Source organism: Vidua chalybeata, chromosome 19 (genome assembly GCF_026979565.1).
Source record: "Vidua chalybeata isolate OUT-0048 chromosome 19, bVidCha1 merged haplotype, whole genome shotgun sequence".
Taxonomy (NCBI): Eukaryota; Metazoa; Chordata; class Aves; order Passeriformes; family Viduidae; genus Vidua; species Vidua chalybeata.
The window spans coordinates 7,240,406-7,261,648 of NC_071548.1; the positions used below are offsets into that span (position 1 = coordinate 7,240,406).

At 67.5% G+C, this 21,243-nt stretch overlaps 1 protein-coding gene across 4 annotated transcripts; it reads right to left on the reverse strand.

Moving 5' to 3' along the window:
• Positions 1-192: 192 nt before the first annotated feature.
• On the reverse strand, positions 193-20,395 carry AATK (apoptosis associated tyrosine kinase). Of its 4 annotated transcripts, XR_008434152.1 has the most exons (15): positions 20,266-20,395; positions 11,075-11,208; positions 9,984-10,125; positions 9,084-9,163; positions 8,851-8,969; positions 8,300-8,387; positions 8,089-8,222; positions 7,357-7,441; positions 6,632-6,753; positions 6,354-6,503; positions 3,210-6,273; positions 2,923-3,091; positions 2,498-2,725; positions 2,129-2,341; positions 193-1,275 (listed from the first exon to the last, which is right to left on the reverse strand). XR_008434152.1 is itself a non-coding variant. In XM_053960049.1 (14 exons), exons 1-14 carry the CDS (start codon positions 20,348-20,350, stop codon positions 2,313-2,315), a joined length of 4,629 nt encoding a protein of 1,542 aa, XP_053816024.1. In that variant the 5' UTR covers positions 20,351-20,395; the 3' UTR covers positions 193-2,312. The 4 variants fall into 4 exon arrangements, 3 of the variants coding, with proteins under 3 accessions (XP_053816024.1, XP_053816025.1, XP_053816026.1); XM_053960049.1 differs by having other exon boundaries at positions 193-2,341; XM_053960050.1 differs by lacking the exon at positions 20,266-20,395 and adding an exon at positions 13,629-13,695 and having other exon boundaries at positions 193-2,341.
• Positions 20,396-21,243: the final 848 nt, after the last annotated feature.

Genomic DNA, 21,243 nt, shown 5'->3' on the forward strand with positions numbered 1-21,243 from the left:
CACCTGGAAGACGTAACCTGAAATAATTTTTTATGAGAAAACGTAATTTATGAGCAATTCAACCTCCCCCAGCCCTCCCTCCTGCAGCGTTTTCCCTGGCCAGAGGCTCCTGCCTGGCCCTGGAGCGTGGCCGGGGCCCTCCCGAGCTGGCTCCATCCTGGGTGCTGGGCAATGATCGGGGCAGCAAACGGCTTAAGATATTTTAAAAACTTTATTATTGGCCCGATGAGATTTGACACACATGCTGGGAGCTGTATGGAAATCAGCACTGATAAAAAATACAGCAATTATGACCCGTATTGAGAAAATAGACCATGTAAGAAGAGCCTTTCTATTAAAAAAGTTACCCAAGCCACAGCTCTGTCCTCATCTGCCCTCCGGGGCCGGGACCTGCGGCGCCATAGACCAAACCCGAGGTGTGGGGTGTGGGGTGGGGGCTGGGCCAGCACCCCTGGGTGCCAGGGGCTCAGCAAATCCCCTCCCAATGGTGTTGGGGGGTGCAGGGAAGGGGGGATCAGGGGGTAGGAGGGTGGGTGCTGCAGGAAGGGAATCCCGGGAGCAAGCCCTGGGTGCTGCACCCCCGGTCAGGGCAGGGGGTGGGCCCCTCTTGTAAAGGATAAAGAAAAAAGCTTGGGAGAATTTGGGTAGGGGGGGTTACAGGTCAGGTGGGGGCTTAAATAAAACACTTAAATAAGCACTAATTGCTTAGTAGGGGGGAGGAACCAGCAGTGGGGGTATGGGGTGGCATGGCCACCCTGGGGCTGATGCTGAGGTCCCACAGGGTCCTGGCTGTGACCTGGACTGGGGAACAGCCCCTGGCCCCCAAAACAGCTTCCTGAGCACCGAGGGCACTCCAGCTGGGATACAGCTCCAGGCTGGGCTGGCCGTGGGGGGGGGGGGGCTGGGAAAAGGGTGGGTGACGATGGGGACACCTCTGCCAGCACTGGGACCCATGGCGGTGCCAGGCTGGGGTGGGGACGGGCTCATCCCACAGGTCCTGGTGCCAGAGCTGCGTCCAGCCCAGGGTGGGACCATGCTGTGGCACGGAGCAGAGCCCCTGGCACCAGCCCCATCCCACGTGGGTGCTGTCTGTGCCGTGTCCCTGCACGGGCACACCCGTTGTGCCCTCATCCCCCTGCACAGGAGCCAAGACAGGGGCGGGGGCTCAGGGGGGGACATTTCTCACCTCAGGGTTTGGTCTATAGACCCCAAAAGGAACCAGCCCTGAATTCAAGGTTTCGCTCAGCTCCGCTTACTTCTATTTCCTTCCGGAAGCTGGAATTGCACAATTATCCTAAGCCTCGAATGAATTTAAAAAAAAAAAAAAAAAAAAAAAAAAAAAAGAAACAAACAAACAAACAAAAAAACCAAAACAGAACAAAGAACCACGAGCGCGCCCCCCTCCCCCCCCTCCCCAATAAGTCTCTTTGGCAGCAATAACTTAAAATCGCATCAATGTGGGTTCAGTCAACAGCAAGTTTTGGTTTTGGGGTGGGTTTGGGGTTGGGGTTTTTTAATAATTTTGTTTAAATACAAAAATAGTCAGGTTGGTGGGTCCCGGTGGGGGATACTCCCTCCACAACCAGCCCTCCACGTGTTGCTCCCCGCCACGACGGGCAAGGGTCCCAGCAGTCCTCAGGGTCCCCAGCTGGGACTGATCCCTGCAAACCAAGGGAGGGGAGCTCCAAAGCCACGGGGACCACTCTGGGTAGCCGGTGGCACCCCTGGCACAGGGAGTGACATCCAGAGTGGCAGCAGCCAGTGGCCCCTCGGTCAGGAATGTCGTGGAGTGCCTCTGGGGCAGCCGTGGGGCAGCTGTGGGGCCGCTGTGGGACAGCTGTGGGACAGCCAAGCTGCCACAAGGTGCAAGACTGAGCACACGGCACAGGGAGGGGACAGCCCGGGGGAGAAGGGGATGTGGGGACAAACCGCCTCGGGGAGCACATGTGGGCAAGAAGCCAAGGGGGAACTTCACTGGGGAGGACACTCCGCAAATGTTAGCAAGGTCAGGGCACTACCCTTGAAACGCTATAATTTATATATATATATGTGTATATATATATATATATAAGTGTCTATTTTACACGCACGCTCACAGCCACCCGCGCACGGCGTCACCGTCACCCACCGCCTGGCCCCGCGGGGGCCGCGCCGGCCCCGCTCCCACTCCAAACAGCAAACGAGTTCCTTGCGATAAAATCTGCCTAAAAACTGCCGAGCGGGGTCTGGGAGCCCACGGGCGGCCCCCGCGCCGGCCCCGCCGGCCTGCGCCGCCCCGCTGCCAGGGCAATGCCGGCTGCGTCCCGGCGGGCTCACTCCCGGTCACCGTCTTCGCTGCTGCCTGCAACGAGCAGAGAGAGCCGTGAGAGGGTCCCGGACCCCCGCGGGACGCCCGGCCCTTCGCTGTGGCTCACAGCGTGGGTGGCGCTGGGACACGGCCGCTCCCGGCAGGGACAGTCCTGTGCGCCCACAGAGCAGCGTCCCGAGAGGGACTCACCTCCTATGGAGTCCATGTCCGAGTCGGAGACGTGGGTGATGGAGAACCGGGACACCGGGGCAGGTGAGACCGTGAACCGGGAGAACTGGATGGGCAGCACCTGTTTCTGCGCCGGCGCCAGGGCGGGCACGGCCGCGGGGGGCTCCGCCGGCGTCCCCGGCAGCGAGGCCACCAGGGACGGCTTCACTGGCATCAGTGGGAAGTCGTCGTCCCACTCGAAGCCACCACCTGGGACGCATAGGGAAGGGGCTGAGCCCACTGTGAGGGCTCCACCGTAACCTCTAACCCCATCACCCCATAAACGGCCCTCCATCATCCCATAACCGCTGTCCCCGTGACCCTGTAACTGCCTCCCCGTGCTCCCATAACCGCTGCCCTCCCACCACCCCACAATCACCCAGCGCCGTGAGCTCCTGGTCTCTTACTCTCTTCCGAGGCGTTGCCATCCGAAGAGTCGTCGGAGGCTCCGAGCCTGTCCGTGGGGCTGGGGGGACTGCCACTGGCAGGGGGCTGCCCCGAAGGCGAGGGGGGCTGCCCCGAAGGCAGGGTGGGCTCTGGGAAGCTCTGCTCAGCCAGCTCCCGCGTGGGGCTTTCCTGGGGATGGGGAAACAGCAGGAAGGAACCTCACTGGGGCTCGGCTGGAGACGGCTCCCACCACCAAAATGGCATGAAGCTGTGCCCAGTACCCGGCTCTGTCCCCCAGGGCACCCACCTGGTCGAAGAGGTAGATGGTCACATCATCGTAGAAGGAGACGGCCTTTTTCTTGCGCTCCAGGTCCTCGCAGAAGGACTCGGACAGCAGGCTGGGCATCTTGAGGAGGCTGCGCAGGTTCCGGCCGCTCTGGCTCTCAGCCACCACGATGGGCACAGCCGCCGGCTCCTCCTCGCTCTCCTCGCTCTGCTCCTGGATGTTGTAGCAGCGCAGCTCCTCATCCGACTCGTCGCTGTCTTCCGTGTCCTCCTCCTCCTCCTCTGGCTCGTCGCGGCGCTCGGGGGCAGCCGGGGCCGGGGAGAGACCCGGCGGTGATTCGCCCCCGGGGAGCACCGTGCTGGGACCCCCCGGCGCATCGCCCGCCCCGGGCCCCTCCAGGAGCAGCCGCTGCTCCCCAAGCCCCGGCACGGGGGTCACAGTCTGTTTGTCCCCCGCTGTGGCCCCCCCAAGTCCAGGGACACCCTCGGGCACGCAGGTCCCTCCAACAGCTGATGGCTCCCCAGGGCTCAGCGGCACCGGGGTCAAGAGGAAAGTCTTGGGGGTCACAGAGCCCGGGGGACAGGTGTCTGTGTCAGGGCGCGGGGGGCTGCCCGGCACCAGCCCCGTGCCAGCGGGGCTCTGCTCGGTGCCAGGCGCCTGCTCCGGTGAGCTCCCGGCCCCTGTCCCCACCCAGTCCCCCTCCAAAGCCACCGCCGCTGGCGTGGGCACCGCCACCGCGACGCCAGGTGCCGCCGGGGGGCTGCCGGGTGCCCCCGGCGGGTGCAGCGGGTCCTCTCCTCGCCCTGCGTCCTGCAAAGGGGAGCGGGGACCCTCCTCTGCCTCCGGGGTGCGGGACCCATCGCTGTCCCCCTCGTCCTTGTGGCCGCGCTCGGCCTCGGCGTCGCAGTCGGAGAAATAGGCAGAGTCGCGGTAGGGGCTCTTCTCGGCCAGGCCGGGCAGCTCGGCCCCCGGGGCGCTGGGCACCCGCGTTTCGGGGGCCGCCGCCTCGCCCTCGCCCCCCGGCAGCCCCGGGGGCGGCTTCCCCAGCTGGCTGAAGGCCTCGGGCTCTCGGGGCTCGTGGGGCTCCTTCAGGACGAACTCGGGGGACTCGTTGTTCTCGGTGTCGTAGCCGCTGTCGAGGGCCCGGGCCTGGCCGGCGGGCGCGAAGGCGCCGGGGCTGAGCACCTCGCAGGAGCTGGCCGCGGAGGGGATGTCCAGCGACTCCAGCGAGTCCGGCGTCCCCACCTGCTTCTGCAGGGACCTGAGCGCCGGGGCCGCCTCCGCCCGCTCCGCGTATTCCCCGGAGAAGTCGGTGAAGACGCCGGAGGTCAGCTCGGCCGTGTCCTCGTCGCTGCCCTCGTCCGCGCTGGGGAAGCTGCTGCTGGAGAAGGTCTTGTCCGGCGTCCGGTCGGCGTCGCCGGCGGCGCGGGCGCCGCTCTCGGCCACGGCCCCCGCGGGCGCCTCGGCGGGCTCCGCCGCGGGCTGGGCGCCGTCCGCGCCGGGCTCGCCGGGGCTCGGGGCGGCCGTGCCAGCCGCGGCGGGGGCGGCCTCCCCCGGCCCCGCGGCGGCGGGGGGCAGCGGGCCGCGGGCAGGGCTTCCCCCGGCCGAGCTCTGCTCGGGGTGGGCATCGCGCGGGGCCCCCGGCGCAGGTGGCGGGGCCGCGGCGGGGCCCCAGGGCGCGGCGGGGCTCTCCGCCAGCGTGCCGGGCTGCGCGGGGCCGCAGGGTGATGAGTCACGGCCGTGCCAGGCCTGCCGCCGCGGGGAGGGCGAGCGGCACGGGGAGGAGGAGCCGCCGGCCATGGCGGGGGGCTGATCCTGCCGCGGGCGGAGGAAGTCGTGTCCCGGCGGGGACCCCCCGAGCTGGGGCTGGCCGCGGGGCACCGTGCCCAGCGGCTTGGCCATGAGCCCGCGGAAGGTGATCATGCGGCGGTAGCACCAGCTGTCGCCGGCCGGGGGCTCGCGGGGGCTGCCGCTGCCGATGTTGTTGTTGGAGGAGCTGTTGGAGGCCCACGGGTGGCGCTGAGGCGGGGGGCTGGCACCGGCCGGGTGGGGGGCGCTGGGGGGGCTGTCCTCGCCCAGCTCCAGCGCCACGCAGTCCGGCGGGGCCCCGCTCGGGCCCGCTGTCCCCCCGTACCCCGGGGGGCTGTAGGCACAGTTCCCCGACGGCGACACGCCCAGCGGGTCGGCAAAGACACCGGGCTGGAAGGCGGGGACGGGCCAGTCCCGGCTGCCCGGCTGGGGGGGCTCCTCCTCCAGCAGGTACCCCTCGGCGCCGTGGCTGGGGGACGGCTCGTAGCCCCGCGGCTCCTGCCCGGGGCAGGGGTAGGGGTAGTACTCGGCGCACTCCCAGGAGCCCTCGGCCGCGGGCGCGTGGCCCAGCAGCGGCTCCATGCTCAGGGACACCGTGGGGCTGCCCGAGTCCGAGTCGTAGGTGCCGCCGCTGCGGCCGCCCTGGGCTCTCCAGCAGGCCGGGGGCCGCAGGGCCCCCCGCTCGCCCACCGGGCTGTAGGTGCACATGGCGTAGTCCAGCTCGGCGCCGCCCTCGCCGGGGCCCTCGATGCGGATGTAGTACTCGCTGCCCAGCGAGGGGCTGTGGGCGCCCAGGATGGGCACCACGCCGGGCGCCGGCACGCCGGGGCAGCCGGATGCCTTGCACTCGTAGCAGGACGGGGACACCCCCAGGCTGAGCCCCGCCGTCGTGGCCGGGTAATAGAGGTCGTGGTAGCGGGCGGCGCTGCTGGGGCTCAGGGACCCCAGGGGGGCCTGGAAGTGCTCGGTCTTGGTGTGCTCCCACTTGTACTCGAAGTTGAGGCCGTGGCTGGTCTCCATGACGGTGAGGATGTCGTCCCCGTCTGAGGGGAACCCGTCGGCCGAGAACTGCTCCAGCAGCGGGAAGGACGAGAGCTCGGGGCCGTGGTGGCTGCCGCTGGCGCTGCCGTTGGGCTTCATGGAATTCCAGCGCTTCTCGAAGTCCTCCTCGGCCTCCGTGGCCCCCTTGGCGCACAGGTAGGACAGCAGCAGGTGCACCTCCTCGGCCGTGGGGCGCTGCTCGGGCTGCAGCCAGCAGAACTGCATCACCTCGTACCTGCCGTGGGGAGCGGCCGGCGTCAGCCCGGCCCCCGCCCGTGCCACGGGGCAGGGGAGGGGGCGGCTCGGGCTCCTCACCAGCGCTCCGACAGCGACAGCTTCAGCTGGGGCTTGGGCAGCTTCAGCTGCTGCTCCTTGATGGCGTAGGCCAGCACTTGGCGGTCAGAGTAGTGGTCGTAGGGCTGGCTGCCCAGCTCAAACAGCTCCCAGATGGTGACGCCCAGCGACCTGCGGGCATGGCGCCATGCTGGGGCTGCAGGGAGACCCCCCCCACCCCGCCCCTGAACGTCGGCCCCAAAACCACCCCGGTGCGTGCCGTGAGGCTGCAGCCCCCTGTGCCCCCCAGAGCCGCTCACCAGACGTTGCTGGCCTTGGTCTGGTCCACCACGAGCAGGTTGCCGTGCACCTCGTCGATGAGCTCGGGCGCGATCCAGCGCAGCGGCACCCACAGCTGGTCGGCCGTCACGAAGTAGTCGTCCTGCCAAGTGTGCAGGGTCAGTACGAGAAGAGAACGTCAATCCATGGCGTCAGGGACCGGCCCCTGCCTCCCCACCCTCCACCGCTGCCCCCCGTGCCCCTTGTTCCCCCACATCTGTCCTACTCTGCTCCTGGCACCTGCTGTCCCTTGTTGCCACCCCTCCTTCCCCGCTCTGCCCCTCTGCTCGCCCACCCGAGCCCCTGTGACCCCCAATCCAGCAATCCCAGCTCTGCAGGAGTTGTGGGCAAACTGGAGCAGGAGAGAGACACAAATGGACGGGTGGGCAACGCCAGGCTGTGCTGGCAGCTGCCTGCAGGCTCCTGTGCCTGGCAGAGGGGCACATCTGGACCAGCCCAGGCAGTGCCACCCCATTGGGTGGGTGCTGGAGCACACCGGGCGGCACTAAGGGTCCCTCACAGGGTGGTCTGAACCCCCCTGCACCCCAGCAAACGCAGGGGTGCCCCGACACCGCTGGGAGGGGGGATGTGTGCGTGAGGGTGGGGGGAAGGGTCAGTCGGGTCTGTGCCAGGGTGGGTGTACGTGGGGGTACCACGGGATCCCAGCGCGCAGCCCCAGCCCCCTCCTCCCTCCAACCAGCCTTACTTTGTACTTGCAGTGCGAGAGCCCGTAGTCCCCGATCTTCACGGTGAGGTCGGCGGTGAGGAGGCAGTTCCGCAGGGCCAGGTCGCTGCCAAGCAAACCCGGAGCTGTCACCGGCACCGAGAGCTCCGGGGGCAGCCACCGGGGACCCGGCTGGGGCGGCCGTGCGGCGGCGGGGCCGTTCCCCGCCCGGCTCCGGGCGTGCCCATAACGCGGCTCTCAGTGCACAGCAGGAATGCCTGCTCGGCCCCAGCCGCGCCGCTGTCCGTCCGTCCATCCGTCACACGCCGAGCCAAGCAGAAGGCGGCTGTTCCCGGGCAACCTGAGCCCTGGCATGGGGCCGGGCTCCCGGGCGGCTGCTCGGGCACTGGGCGGGTCATACAGCCGGGGCACAGGCGAGAGCCCTGCTGCAGCACGGACCACCGAGGCTGGGCTGCCCGAAAGGGAGTCCCTCTCCAGCACAGCTGGGGGCCCCATGTCCCCCTCCCACAGCTCGTGGGGACCCACCTGCAGAGCCAGGCTCGGGTGGGGACACTCCGGTGGCCCCTGATGGCAGCGCGCCCCCTCCTCAACAAAATCACTGATGCTGGAGTCTCCGTCTGCAACTCACTCAGCACCAGGATATTGTTGGGCAGGAGGAGCAGCGGTGGGGCAGGAGCGCTGGCACCTTGGGAACCCCCACATCCCGACCCCACATTGCTCCCCAGCTCCCCCCCAGAACGCAGGACAGCCTACCTGTGGATGTAGTTGTTCCTGTGCAGGTGCAGGACGCCGCAGGCCACCTCGCACGCCATCCTCTGCAGGGTCAGCAGGTCCGGGGTCATGGCCTCGGCCCCCCGGCAGCTCCGCAGGTACCCCTTCAGGTCACCCTGCGGGCAGTGCCACTGTCACCCTCCGTGCCCGGCACCCACGGGGGCACCGCGGGGAGCGGGGCACAGGGACTCACCAGCGGGCAGAACTCCATCACCAGCAGGTACGGGGTGACCTCGGCGCACTGGGCCAGGCACTGCAGCAGGTTGGTGTGCTGGAGGGCTCTGCGTGGGCACAGCAACGGGGGCGTTTGTGCACCACCGCCCTGCCTGTGCTGGGACTGGCGTGGGAGGGTCGGTGGCAGCCCCCCGGGAACCCTTCCCACCGGGGGGATGGCAGCAGTCCCCCAGGAGCCATCGTCCTGCCTGCGCCGGGGCTGCCGGGAGCGGGTACCAGCACGTCCCAGCGCCCGGGACGTGTCACAAAGGGACATTTGTTCAGCTGTGCTGGGGCAGGAGCAGCCCCGTGCCCCCCCTGCTTGCCCAGCTCTGCCCATGATCTCACTGCTGCCCCATGCCAGTGGCCCCACACAGCCCCGGTGCTGCCACAATGTAGGGATGGAACTGTGCTGCCCCAGAGCAAGGGGCAGCCTCGGCTCTGCCCGGCAGCTGAAGGTGGCACCGAGTGGATCTGCCCCTACACCACAGCATCCCCGCTCCCAGCACTGTGGAGTGATCCCAGGGGTACCTGTAGGGCTGTGCTTCTTCCAGGAACTGCATCTGGTCCTGCACACTGGCACTCGCCTTCAGCTCCTTCACCACCACCTGGGTGCTGCTGATGCCCGAGTTCACCTCCCCCAGGAACACCTGGGGCGAGGGACAGGCTCGTCCCTCCATCCACACCCCAAACGCCCCTGGCACAGCCGGGGCCCCATGTCCCAGCGGGGTGGGGGGTCCAGGGGTCCCTGGCCCTGGGCTCACCTTGCCAAACCAGCCATGCCCGATCTCCTTCAGGTACAGCAGGCTCTGCCGCCCCAGGTCCGCCGACTTGAGGAGCTGCACTGTAACAGAGCCCGTCCAGCTGCCCGCGTGTCCCCCTGTCCCCCTGCCCACACATCCCCCTGCCCATCTGCCTGCGCTCCCCACCAGTCCCAGCCGAGCCCTGCTGTCCTCACCGTGCCACCCGGTGCCAGGCCTTCTGCCACCCCAGGATGCTCCGGAGCATCCATCCCCAGGAATCCTGCATCCCAGGCATCCTCGTCTCCAGGCATCCTCCCACGATCAGGGGACCGTGGGGTGCCAGTGTCCCCAAGCGGGATGGCAGCAGAGCTGGCTCCCTGCCCCTTCTCCTCCGCAGGGAGTGCAGAGCTGAGCCCGGCACAGCGCTGGCATTTAGCCCCTTGCCGGCCCCCCCGGCACAGTCCAGCCCCTCGGCAGCCCGTGCCAAGGGCAGGCAGCAATGGGACCATTGTTGGTCCTTTCTGCCCCCCCCTCACTGTAGCCATTCTTTGGGCAGGGAGTGACACGGGGCAGGAGGGGGCACAGCCAGGCGCCCCCCACATTCCTCTCCCACTCAGGGGCTTGTTTACATGGGAGCAGGACTCGTGGATGTCACCGTTCAGGGTGGCCGTGTCCTGTCCCACCCCGGTGCTGCTCCCCTGGGCTGGCACACGCAAGTGCCTGGAGACAGGGACAAGGGACCCTCACACAGGGGGACCCTGCAGCGCTCCCCAGGGACCTCGGCTGCCTGTCCCTCGCCAGGGCTCTGCTGGAGCTGTCCCTCCACCGCAGGAGAGACCCAGCATCCCCACGTCACCCCGTGCCCAGTGATGAGAGACCCCCAGCCGCGGCATGCAGGGGTGCTGCCCCGCCCTGGCTTACCTGAGCGTCCCGGCTGCTTGGCCATGGGCAGGGACACCTTGGTGAGGGGCAGGACATAGACCTCGGGGCCATGCTGGGGGGCAGGCGAGCCCTGGGCCGACAGCTCTGTCACGTAGTCGTCCCCCTCGGCGTTCTCAAACTCCTGGTTCAGGGTGCAGGGGGGTGACAAACCGAGCAGGGACAACTGACCCGGTGGGCTCCCCACTGCTCTGGTGCCCCGCACACCCCTCTGCCCCGACAGGCTCATGGGGGCCCAGAAATACCCCCCCACACACACAACCCTGCCTGCACACGGGGAAGGCACAGCCTCCCCACCAGCCATCCCATTACCTGTCTGTGCCATCCCGGCAGCCCCTGGCTCCCAAAAGCCGCCCGGGCGAGCAGGTAGGCGACGGTGAGCATCTCGCCCTGCCAGGCTGTGCCTCATGGCGCTGCCGACACCCCCAGCACTGCAGCGTGTGCCATGTGCCACCGCGGGCCATGCGCGGACACCGGCCCGGCCGCTCGCCCATAAATACCGGTGTGGGGGCACCAGGGGGTCACTGTCCCCCCCCCGGCACGGCGAGGTGCTCCGGCGGTGTGGGACGTTACACAACACCCGGCGTGTCCCCCCCCAGCCTGACCCCCTCCCGCCGCGGGCGCCACAAGCCTCCACAAAAATCTCAGCAATTAGGGAAAAAGCGTTTTCTCGGCACATTCTGTGCCTGTGAGGTCAGGGTGCCTCCCACCCTCGGGGGCGTGCGGGTGGGACCGGGCCCTTAACCATGGCGTGGCCTGGCCCCGCACGGAGCCGGGAGCACGGGTGGGTCAGGATACGACCCCAAGGATCCTGAATCCCGCAGATCCACGCTCTGTGGAGCTGGGATCCAGGATCCAGCCCCCAGTGTGCTGAGCCCCGCAGCCCCAGCAGGCAGCGAGGGGCTGAATCCCTCGCTCCAAGCACCGCTGTCCTGAGCCAGGACACATCCAGCCCTGGCGCTGGGGCGGAGAATTCTGCACCAGGAACCTCCAGACACCTCCATCCCTCTCTGGGTCCCTGGGAAGAACCCCCCACCCTGGCCTGGGAACCCCCCCCCGGCCCCTCAGCTCACCTTGAAGCCAATGTCCCCCTTCTTGCAGCACAGACAGGCCAACATGAGGAAGATGAAGGTGAAGAGCCCCGAGAAGGAAACGGCCACGACGGCCAGCGAGGAGGACCAGGAGAGCTCACTAAGGGGGGTGCCGTCTGTGGGGACACGAGGTGGTCAGGGCTGGGGGCACCGGGGAGGGGTCACGGGGCGTGGGGAAGGAACACGGCTGCACTGGCTGGGCACCGCATCCTCTGGGCACCAGCACACCCCAAACCCCGCACCTGCCACCCCGCTCCAGCTGTGCAGCGTCCCGTGGGGTGGCAGGGCACACGGTGGCCACGGTGGCAGCGGAGGTGGCCACGTCGCAGCTGCCCATCCCCAGCAGGCCCCGCTGCCAGCTGCAGCTGCCACATTACTATTCTACCCGGAGCCTGCCCAAACAACCGGCGCCGTTGTGGTGGGAGCAGCCGGAAGGTCGTGGCACTGCCAGCGGAGCCGGTCACCGGAGACCCCCACAGCCCCGCGGTGCCCAGCCAGGACCAGTGCCCTGTGCTCAACCATGAGCCTGGCACAGACCCCCGCCGGTGCCGTGGTCCCTCCCTGGGTCACCAAGCCGGTGCCAGGGATGCTCGTGGCACACACGTGCCTCCAGCACGTGGCCCACGGAGCATCCCTGTCCCTGTGCCCTGGCCTGGCTGCCCTGCTCTGGAGCTCCAGCACGGCTCCTCTGTGCCCTTGAGACTGGCACCTGAAGGGCACCAGGGCTGGGGAAAGGTTCTGCTGCCCTGGTGGGCACCGGCAGCGCCCGCTGCCCCCCGGGCACTGCCCGGCACCACGCGGGGTGGGCACAGGGCACCCTGGCTCCCGGTGTGGCAGTGAGCGGCCCCACGGGCCTTGGCACAGCCCAGCCGTGCCAGGGAGCAGGGAAGGAGCTCCAGAGCCATCTTCTGAGGCTCAGGATGCAAAGCCGAACCTGGGAGGAGCGGGGGGCGGCGTGCCCCCCCCCCTTCCAGCTGGTTTCCATGGTGAACACACTTTGTGCCGCCAACGTCACCATTTTCCCTGGATAGTGGGACAGCAAAAGAGAAAATGACTCACTGAAAAGAGCCTTTGAATGGCAACGGGGAGCAGAGCACGGGGACAGGAGCCCGTCCGAGGGGACCGTCAGCTGAGCTGCCCCTCAGCTCGGGAACTGGAGGTTCCCAAAGAAGACAACAGGCCAGTGAGATCCAGCTGGTCCTGCCTCGGTTTCCCCACCTGCACAGCCAGAGACCTGGGAGCCGTGACCAGCCCAGACTGGGCAGGGGCACCACCACTGCTGTGACCCACTGGCACCTTCCCTCCCAGAGCAACAGTGATGGGAAGTGTGGCATAATCTCAGATGCCAAATTATCCCGAAACCAGGTCAGATGCACCTGCAGCAGCAGCTGCTGGAGTGCAGGGAGCACCAGGACACGGGAGGCACCAGGACACGAGGGACACAAGGGACACTGGGGCACAGGGCTGGCTGAGTGCAGCCTGAAGGAGCTGAAGGTACCTCTGAAGTACCCCAGGACCCTCAAGAGAAACCAGGGCCCCCAGCACATCCTGCCCTCCATTCCCAGGCTCTGCCTCCCACTCTGCCAGCAGGGGTGAGGTTCCCCTGGCACAGAAGCCATGCCCTGCCCTGGCCTTCCTCACCGCAGGGGTCAGGCTGAGAACGGCTCCGTGCATCCCCCAGAACCGCGGCGCCACTCGCAGCCCCTCCACCCCGCGACCCCGGAGCCAGGGACCCCCGCCCTGCCCCGGCCAGCCCCGCGGCAGGGCACGGCCCAGTGCTGGTGGCCGTGGGGCTGGTGGCAGCAGACAGGCCACAGCTCCAGGGGCACCCGCCCCAGCCTCACACCCAGCCCTGGCAAACGGGAGCAGAAGGGACGCGGGGGAAGAGGGGGGATGCCGGATGCCGTGAGGTTCACTGGGGTGTAATGGGGTGCAGTGGGGCGCAGTTGGGTGCAATGGGGTGCAGTAGGGTGCAGTACGGTGCAGTGGGGTGCAGTTGGGTGTAATGGGGTGCAGCGGGGTGCAGTGGGGTGCAGCAGTCGCCCTCCCCGCCCACGGAAGCCACCGCACACCCGCGGCAGGCGCAGCCCCGAGCGCTGCCCCCCCCGCCTGTTGCGTCGCCCACCCAGCGCAGGTCGCGGCCCCACCGCCGGCTCCGAGCGGGGACGGGCAGAGGCCGGAGCGTCCCGGTGCGGTGCCGGTGCCGGTGCCGGTGCCGCTCCGCCCGGAGCGCGGCCGTCCCTCCCGCCGCCTGTGCTGACTCACGTCCCCGGGGCTGCCGCGGCCGCCGGGCCGGCCATGGCCCCGCTGCCTCCGCCGCCGGCGGGGCGATGCCGCGGCCGCCCGGCGATCCCGGCGATCCCGGCGGAGCCCGCCCGGCCAGCGGCGGCTGACGTGTGCGGAAGGGCCGAGCCGGGGCTCCCGCAGAGCCGGCGGCAGCTCGGGGCTCCCGGCCCGGGCACAGGCACTGCCCCAGGCTCCGGGCACGGCACGCCCCGAGCCCCGCTCCCACCGGGCCCCTCGCTGCAGGACCTACCGCAAGACAGCCCGTGCCTCAGTTTCCCCACTGGTGATTCCCAGCTGCCCTGGGAGGGCTCGCAGGGTCATCCGGGAAGGGATGGATGCTCTGGCGCCTTGGGAGCATGGTCCATACATCCCCCCTTCCCTCTCGCCGCCCACCGCGGATTCCAGCCTGGAAACATGCCAGATCCTGCTGGGAAAGGTTGGATTTGGGCAGGGTTGGATTTGGGCAGGATATGGGTAGGAAGCAACGCGAGATTGGGGCAGGAAATGGGGCAGGATTGGGGCAGGATTTGGACAGAAGCAGGGCAGGATTTGGACAGGGAGCAGGGCAGGACTGGGGCAGGATTGGGATGGGATTTGGGCAGGATCCAACACTGATGTCCCTCAGCCCCTCTGGCCACGGGCTGCTCGCTCCCAGCCCCATCCACTCTCCCTGGCATCCCGTTAATCCCTGTGCCCATGGGCAGCTTCCAGGGAAGCAATTTCACAGCCCACAGGACACGCTCTGCTCACCCACACGCACAAAACCCCCGCTGCCGTTTGGGGTGTGAGCACGGGCTGGGCCTGGGGGGCTGTGCAGCTCTGGGGGAAACTGAGGCACCAGCAGGAACTGGGATGGCCACCCCGAGCTGCGCCCCTGAGCCTGGAAGCCCCTGCCATGGGAGCAGCCATGGAGCGGGGCCGGGGCTGGCAGTAGCCACGGTGCCAGCCAGGAGCCTGGCATGCAGCTGGTACCCACAGCATCCTCCCCTCAGGATCCTGGCATCCCTCGCAGTGGTACCCAGCAGGCTCCTGCAGGGCCCAGGCATCCCCTCACCGAAAGCAGGAGCAGGGAGCAGCACCCTTGATCCCCATTGCTGGAGACCTTTTCCCACCAGGAAGAGCCAGAGCCATTGGAGCAGCCTCTCTGGTGATTAATAGATCCCTGAATTGTGAATTCCAGGCACGCCTGGCTAATCCCTTCTCCTTCTGTATCTTTTAACGTGGCGTATTTCACCAAAAGGATTGATTCTGCCCTTTAATTCTGGTTTTGCCATCTCGGGCTGAAGCAGCAGCAAAAAATAAATAGGTGGAAAATAACAGAAAATCATCCATCATTTTCTGAAGCAACAAAATAAAAACAAGGACTGTGCTAGGGACAGGCCGGGCTCTGGCGTTGCTGCGCACACACCACGCGTGTCAGCCTGATTAGGGACAAAAAATCAAGTTCCTCCATCAAAGCCCGCCCTGATGCAGAGCCAAGAGCCAACAATTCCCTCTGTTTCCACAGAAAATAATAGCAATGTTATTATGATAACATCATTATTATAATGTAATTCTAATAATACTATGTATTATAATAATATATAGCAATACTATATTATTATTATATATAGGATATTAGAATTGTGTATGGAATTATATACAGAATTATACATGGAAATACATATATTGTATTTTTATATATAATTATACAGTCTATCCAGATTATAGAATTATTAGGATTCTAATAATATCTTGCAATAATAATAATAATAAAAAGGAACACTATAAAGGGCATTCAAAGCAAGCTCAAATTGATTATTCAAAGTGAACTCTCGTGCTGGGTGTTCCAAGTGAGCGAAGCCCATCCCACACTGCCCAGACAAACCCGCTGTCCCGAGGGACTGGGAGGGCCCTCGGCGTCCGGGGGGCATCCAGCCCTCCCGGCAGGGCAGGGATCCCTCCGCGGAGCCCGGGAGCGCCGTGCCGGGGGCAGTGCCACGCCGGCAGCGGTGCCACGCCGGGCACATGGCACCGGGCACGCCGAGGCCCTGGCAGAGCCCGGCAGCATTTACGTAACAGCGGCAGCGCGAGCAGGGCGGCCTATTTATATCCAAAATGCTCAGTGCTGTTATGAAACGAGAGCTCTGGCTCCGGGGCACGGCCCGAGCAGGGGGAGGCCGGGGGGCGAGCGGGCAGGGGTGCCCCGTGGCACAGGAAGGAGCCCGGGCTCGGGGTCTGGCTCTGCCCCAGCCCTCGAGCGGAGCTCGGCATCGAGGATGCTCAGGACACGGAGCTGGGGCGTGCCTGGCACCTCCCTGCCCCATGCCCACCCCTCGGGTCAGCCCCTGGTGCCCAAATCACCTGCAGGCACGGGAACACACAGACCAGGGCGACTGGAAAATCCCTCCTTTGCCGCAGGGGTGGCTGAGGGTGGGCACAGGGCGCGGGTGAGCAGCACACAGCCACAGAGGTATTTTGGAAAGGTGAAGGGCCGTGGTGGCCGACATGGTGGCCCAGCAGCAGGACACCCTGGCACAGCTGGGATGGGAGCCTGGGAGCTGGTGGATGCCCTGCCCAGCCAGGGCAGTGCTGTTCCACTTACTGCGTTTGCCCACACTGGAATTTTCCTTCTCTCCAGTAATTAAAACAAACGGCATTAACCCCGCTGCTGGCACCGGGCTGCAGGGAGGACGTGGGCACGGCTGGGGTAGGAATTGGGATCCCCCCAACAGTCTGGGCTGTGGGACAGCAGCTCTGCAGGAAACCCTGCGAAATTCCCATTCCTCCAGTGCTCAGCCCTCCCAAACCCGTGATCCCCACATACTCACTGTCCCTTGGCTGGTCCTGAGCTCCACCACGAGCCCACTGCCAGCTCCAGAGCATCCCAGGATGCTCCGTGTCCCCTCAGTGTCCCCGGTCATCAGGGCCTGGGCCGGCTCTCGGAGCTTGGCCGATGGCAACGACGGCAGTGGCAGCGCTGAGACGGCTGCACCGTGCTCCGATGGCGCTTCCCGGGCTGTCAGGGGGATTAATGCCCCCAGGAGATTTATTTTCCTGCCAGTGGGCACGCTGAGTCAGCACAAGCAGCTCCTCTCCGGGCCAGCCCTGTGACACAGCCCCACATCCCTCTGGCTCAGCCCACCCCTGGGAGCAAATTCCCACTGGGGGTGTGAGGGGCCTCTTACTGGGGCAGGAGAGTGTCTGGGAGCCCTGGAGTGGCAGCAGTGCTTGGCCAGCACCATTATCCCTGCATCCCACCAACCCCTGCATCCCACCATGGCCACCACCCCTGGATCCCACCATGCCACCACCCCTGCATCCCACCATGACACCATCCCAGGCAGTGGGCCCCAGCACCTCTTCACTTGCCGGATCAGTGCAGCAGCACAGGGTGGGAACAGGCTCAGCCATGGCACCAGGGCAGCCCAACTGCCCCTCTGACCCAAATCCTGGGATTTTCCAGCCCAGCAGTGGGATGGTGAGGAGGTGACGTCACACCGAGGCAAAACCTGGGACGCTGCCTGACCGCAGACACTCAGCACTGAACACAGACCCCTGCTGGATGCGGACCCCTTGGCTTAACCCCCAGCTGGCACCACGCTGGCAGTGCCAGTGCTGCCCGCTGTCACCAGGGTGCCGAGGCTCGGCTCGAGGCGCACGGCAAGGGGGGCACCGGAGCCCTGCTCTGGCCGGGAGGACGCGGTGCCAGGGAGGGCAGAGCCACGGGCTGCCCTGGCACAGGGTGTCCCAGCAGGGCTGGGAGTGCCGGGCAGGGAGCCCGTGAGTCACAGCCCCGCTGCCCCCCGGCAGCGCGGGGCCCTTTCAACGCCGGCATATTAATTTCTGCTAATTGGCTTTGACGGGGATCGGTGTCGACGTTCCAGAACGCACCCGCCCGTGTGCGTGGGGCAGGAGGGAGGGAGAGGAGAAGGAGGGAGCAAAGTGGCACCCTCAGGGAAGAGGATCCTGGCTCTGTCCCCTCACTGAGCCAGGTGGGGCCTGGCTGCCCTGTTGTGCTGTGCCAATGTCATTCCCTGTGCCAGGACAGGGGGTTTGCCGCATGCCACCCCCACGCTGCCTGCCCTCGGCATCCCTGTGGGCACTGGGAGTCACCTCCTGCCTGTGTGCCCAGCTCCTGGTGCCCTCCAGCCCGGAGTGCCATTCCCCAGTGGGAAACACGTGGCAGGACAGGACACCAGGCATGGTGCTGCCACCACTGTCACCTCCCAGCCGAGGAGTTCCCGCTGCCCTGCCCCAAATCCCCTCGGTGCGTCCAGTCCCAAAAGCACCTTCCCCCCTGTATGGCCTGGTAAGTGCCAGAGCGTGCCTGGCCCTGGTTTGGGCTGCCAGGGTCCTTCTGCCTGCTATGGCCCCTTTGTCACCACGGTCCCCCAAGTCCTTTCCCATCCTTGTGCCGGGAGCAGGCGGAGGCACCGGACACAGAGCACCAACACTCACCACGCTGTTGTCACTGAGGGTCACTGGGGCACTGGATGGCAGCAGGTGCCAGGTGGACCCAAAAACACAGGGCTGGGGAGACGCCCTGCCCTCCCTTTTCCTCGAGTCCCCAGAGCGGGGAGTGGGCACCCATTTCCCCCTGGAAGCCCAGGAGATGTGGGGTGCATGTTGGGGCACACAGCGCTGGGTCGTGCCCCGCTGGTGGCTCCAGTGCTCCGTGCAGGAGCATCTCCAGGCCTGGCCCGGGAATGGGTGAAGAGAGAAGGGAACCACGAGGCTGCAGGGCTGGGACCCTCCCCCAGAGCCCCCAGCACCTGGAAGGGAATGAATCCCTGGCAGAGCCGGCACAGCCTGACGCAGATGTTGGGACAAGGCAAAACCAGCAGGTGAGGCTGGAACACGGGCAGCTGCACTGGCACATCCCTGTGGCACCTCCATCCCAGGTGACACTGCTGTCACCGTTCCATGCCACCAGGCCACCTATGGCCCAACTTCCAGCCGTGCATTTCCAGGGAATGCAGGACCAGGAGGAGACGCTCCCCTCAGCAGCACCAGAGCCCCTGGGCCTCTCCGTCCTGCCCCAGCTGAGGTGCCAACGTGCCCTACAAACTGCTTTCCTCGGCTCCTCACTGGCACAAGCCACCCCCAGGGAGCCAGGCTGGCACAGGCAGCCACGCTGCCACACAGCCAGGAGCTGCTGCCACATGGACCAAATCCACAAAGCCATGAAATCCAGAATGTGGTTTGTTCCCCCCCTTTAATTCCTCTCCCGGTGCTGGTGGGTGGCAGCTGCACGGCAGCGCCGAGCCCTGGGCCTGGCAGCACAGCACAGGCAGGGATGGAAACAGGGCTGAAGGGTTTTGAAACCAAACCTGCCTTGAGAACCCTCGGGCCGGCAGGATTCGCGTGGAGCGGGGCCACACCAAAAACCAAAGCAAAATCTCCTCAAGGGCTGAGCCGGGCAAACGGCTCCGGCCCGGCACTGCCGCATTTTGGGTGTAAATAATGAGATTTCAGAAGCAAATAACGAGCGGCTGAGGACAAAGTCCCCGTTCGGTGAGTCCTGGTGCGGCTCATTTCCAAATCCCCCCATGGATTCCGACCGTGCGCAGCCGGGGGAGCGGGAGCGGCGGAGGAAGGAGGGACCGGGAAGGCGGCGGAGAGGGATGCGGGAGCCCGGCACCGACAGCCGGAGCCTCCTGCACCACCGCGCCCGGCACGGGCACCGTTTCGCCGCCTTCGCGGTGCCGGAGGAGGCGCCGGGAGCCGCGGCACTGCTCGGCTGCCGGAGCCGACACGCGTTATCCCGGGCTGGTAAACAAAGGGCCGGAGCCGAGCGCCCGCCGGACGCTCCCACGACGGGTCCCGGTGCCCGCGCGGTGCCAGCCCCGCACCGGGAGGGACACGAGGCGGCTGCGAGGGGCGGCGGTGAGGGGCGGCTGCGGCGGCCGCAGCCCCAAACGCGCACCGCAGTCGCCAGCCCCGCGCTGCTCCGCGGCTGCAGCATCTTCCTGCAGCTGCGCCGCGGCCGGAACACGGCGCTTACATAACGGCTGCGCCCCAAAACGCCGCTGCCGTGCCCCGGCACCCCGCCGAGCCCCGCCGGCTCCCCCAGCCCCATGGCGGACCCTCAGCCCCCGGCTCCCCGGCCGGCGCGTGTCTCAGGCGGCGGGGGCTCGGCCCCGGTTCCGTCTTCCTCCCTCTCACCATCACCATCCTCCCTGTTGTTATTATTCCGTTCCAATCCCGGAGATGCCTTCAGAGGCAGCGCAGCCCCGGGATTCCTCCGCGCTCCATCCCGCGGAACAAAATGCCGCCCGGCTGCGGCAGCGAGCACAGCGCACCGCCACACCGGGGTGTCCCCCCGCCACACCGCGGTGTCCCCACGGCCACACCGGGGTGTCCCCCCGCCACACCGCGGTGCCCCACGGCCACACCGGGGTGTCCCCCCGCCACACCGGGGTGTCCCAACGCCACACCGCGGTGTCCCAACGCCACACCGCGGTGTCCCACGGCCACACCGGGGTGTCCCCCCGCCACACCGGGGTGTCCCACGGCCACACCGCGGTGTCCCAGCACCACGCAGGGGTGTCCCAGCACCACACCGGGGTGTCCCACGGCCACACCGCGGTGTCCCAGCACCACACCGGGGTGTCCCACGGCCACACCGCGGTGTCCCAGCACCACACCGGGGTGCCACACCGCCACAGCGGGTCGGGTCCGGCTGTCAGAGCCGCGAGCCCGTACAGTGACGTTCCCGGTGATGAGGGCGAGGGGATGCTCTGCTCGCGGTGCAGCGCGATGCGGGGATGCTCGTTCCCGGTGCACCGGGAGGGCAGCGCGGGCAGCCGGTGCGGGGCTGAGCCGGGCACACGGCGGAGCACCGGGGGAGGCTCGGTGCGCGGGAGGGGGTGCGGGTCTGTCAGCCCCGGGGCTGCGGCACTTACCGGGGTCGAAGTGGGAGCTGAAGGCGAGGCTGGGGCTGAGGAAGGCGGCCGCCATAGCAGCGGCGGCGGCGGGGAAGCGGCCCATGGCGCGGCGGCGGCGGGAGCCCCACGGCCGCCGGCTGCCGCTGGCCCCGCGCTGGGCACGGCGGCGGCGGCGGCGGCGGCGGCGGCGGCTCCTCCTCCATGGCGGCCCCGCGGCCCCGCGCCCCGTGCCCCGGGGAGGGGCCGCGCCGCCGCCGAGCAGCGGGACCGGGCGGGCGGGGGCGGCAGGTGGCGGAGCCGCAGCCCCGGGACCGCACCGGGATCCGCGTCCTCCCCCCAGGGATGCGCCGCCGCCGCCCCCGCGCGGTCCCGCCGGGATGGGTGGGGGCCGTGGGGGACCCCCGGACGGGGACGGGACCCCCGAGGGGCAGCCGCCACCCTGGAGCGGGGCCGGGGCCACGCAGGGGCTGCCACCCCCCAGAGCGGGGACGGGATCCCCCGGGAGCGGGGCTGGCACCCCACGAGTAAGGAACTGCTCCGGCGCTGGCCCATCCCGGGCACCGCCGGCTTCCCGTGACCAGGGATGGGAAACAGGGACGGGATGGGCAGCGGTGCCCCCAGCCAGCCCCTCAAGCCCCCGCCGGCCCCCTTCACACACACACCCCGCACCCCATCTCTGCCCCCGTGGCCCAGCGCAGCCTCACCCTGCAGCCCCCCAGTGCCATCCCGAGGGGGAGCGGAGCCCCCCAGCAGCCCCAGCCAGGGGGTCCCCTTGGGCTGGGGGGCTGCCCCATGTGGGGCCGTGGCTCGGCCTGGTCTGCTCGACGCTACAGCCCCGGCACACGGGAGAGTGCCCTCCGAACACGGGATGCTCCAAAACCCAACAGTCCCAATTCCTTGGCAGGGAACATCCCACAGCTTCACCCACACCCCCTGGCAGCTCCCAGGCAGGCCCTGGCAAAGCTCTGGGTGCCACTGGTCACCGAGCCCACCCGG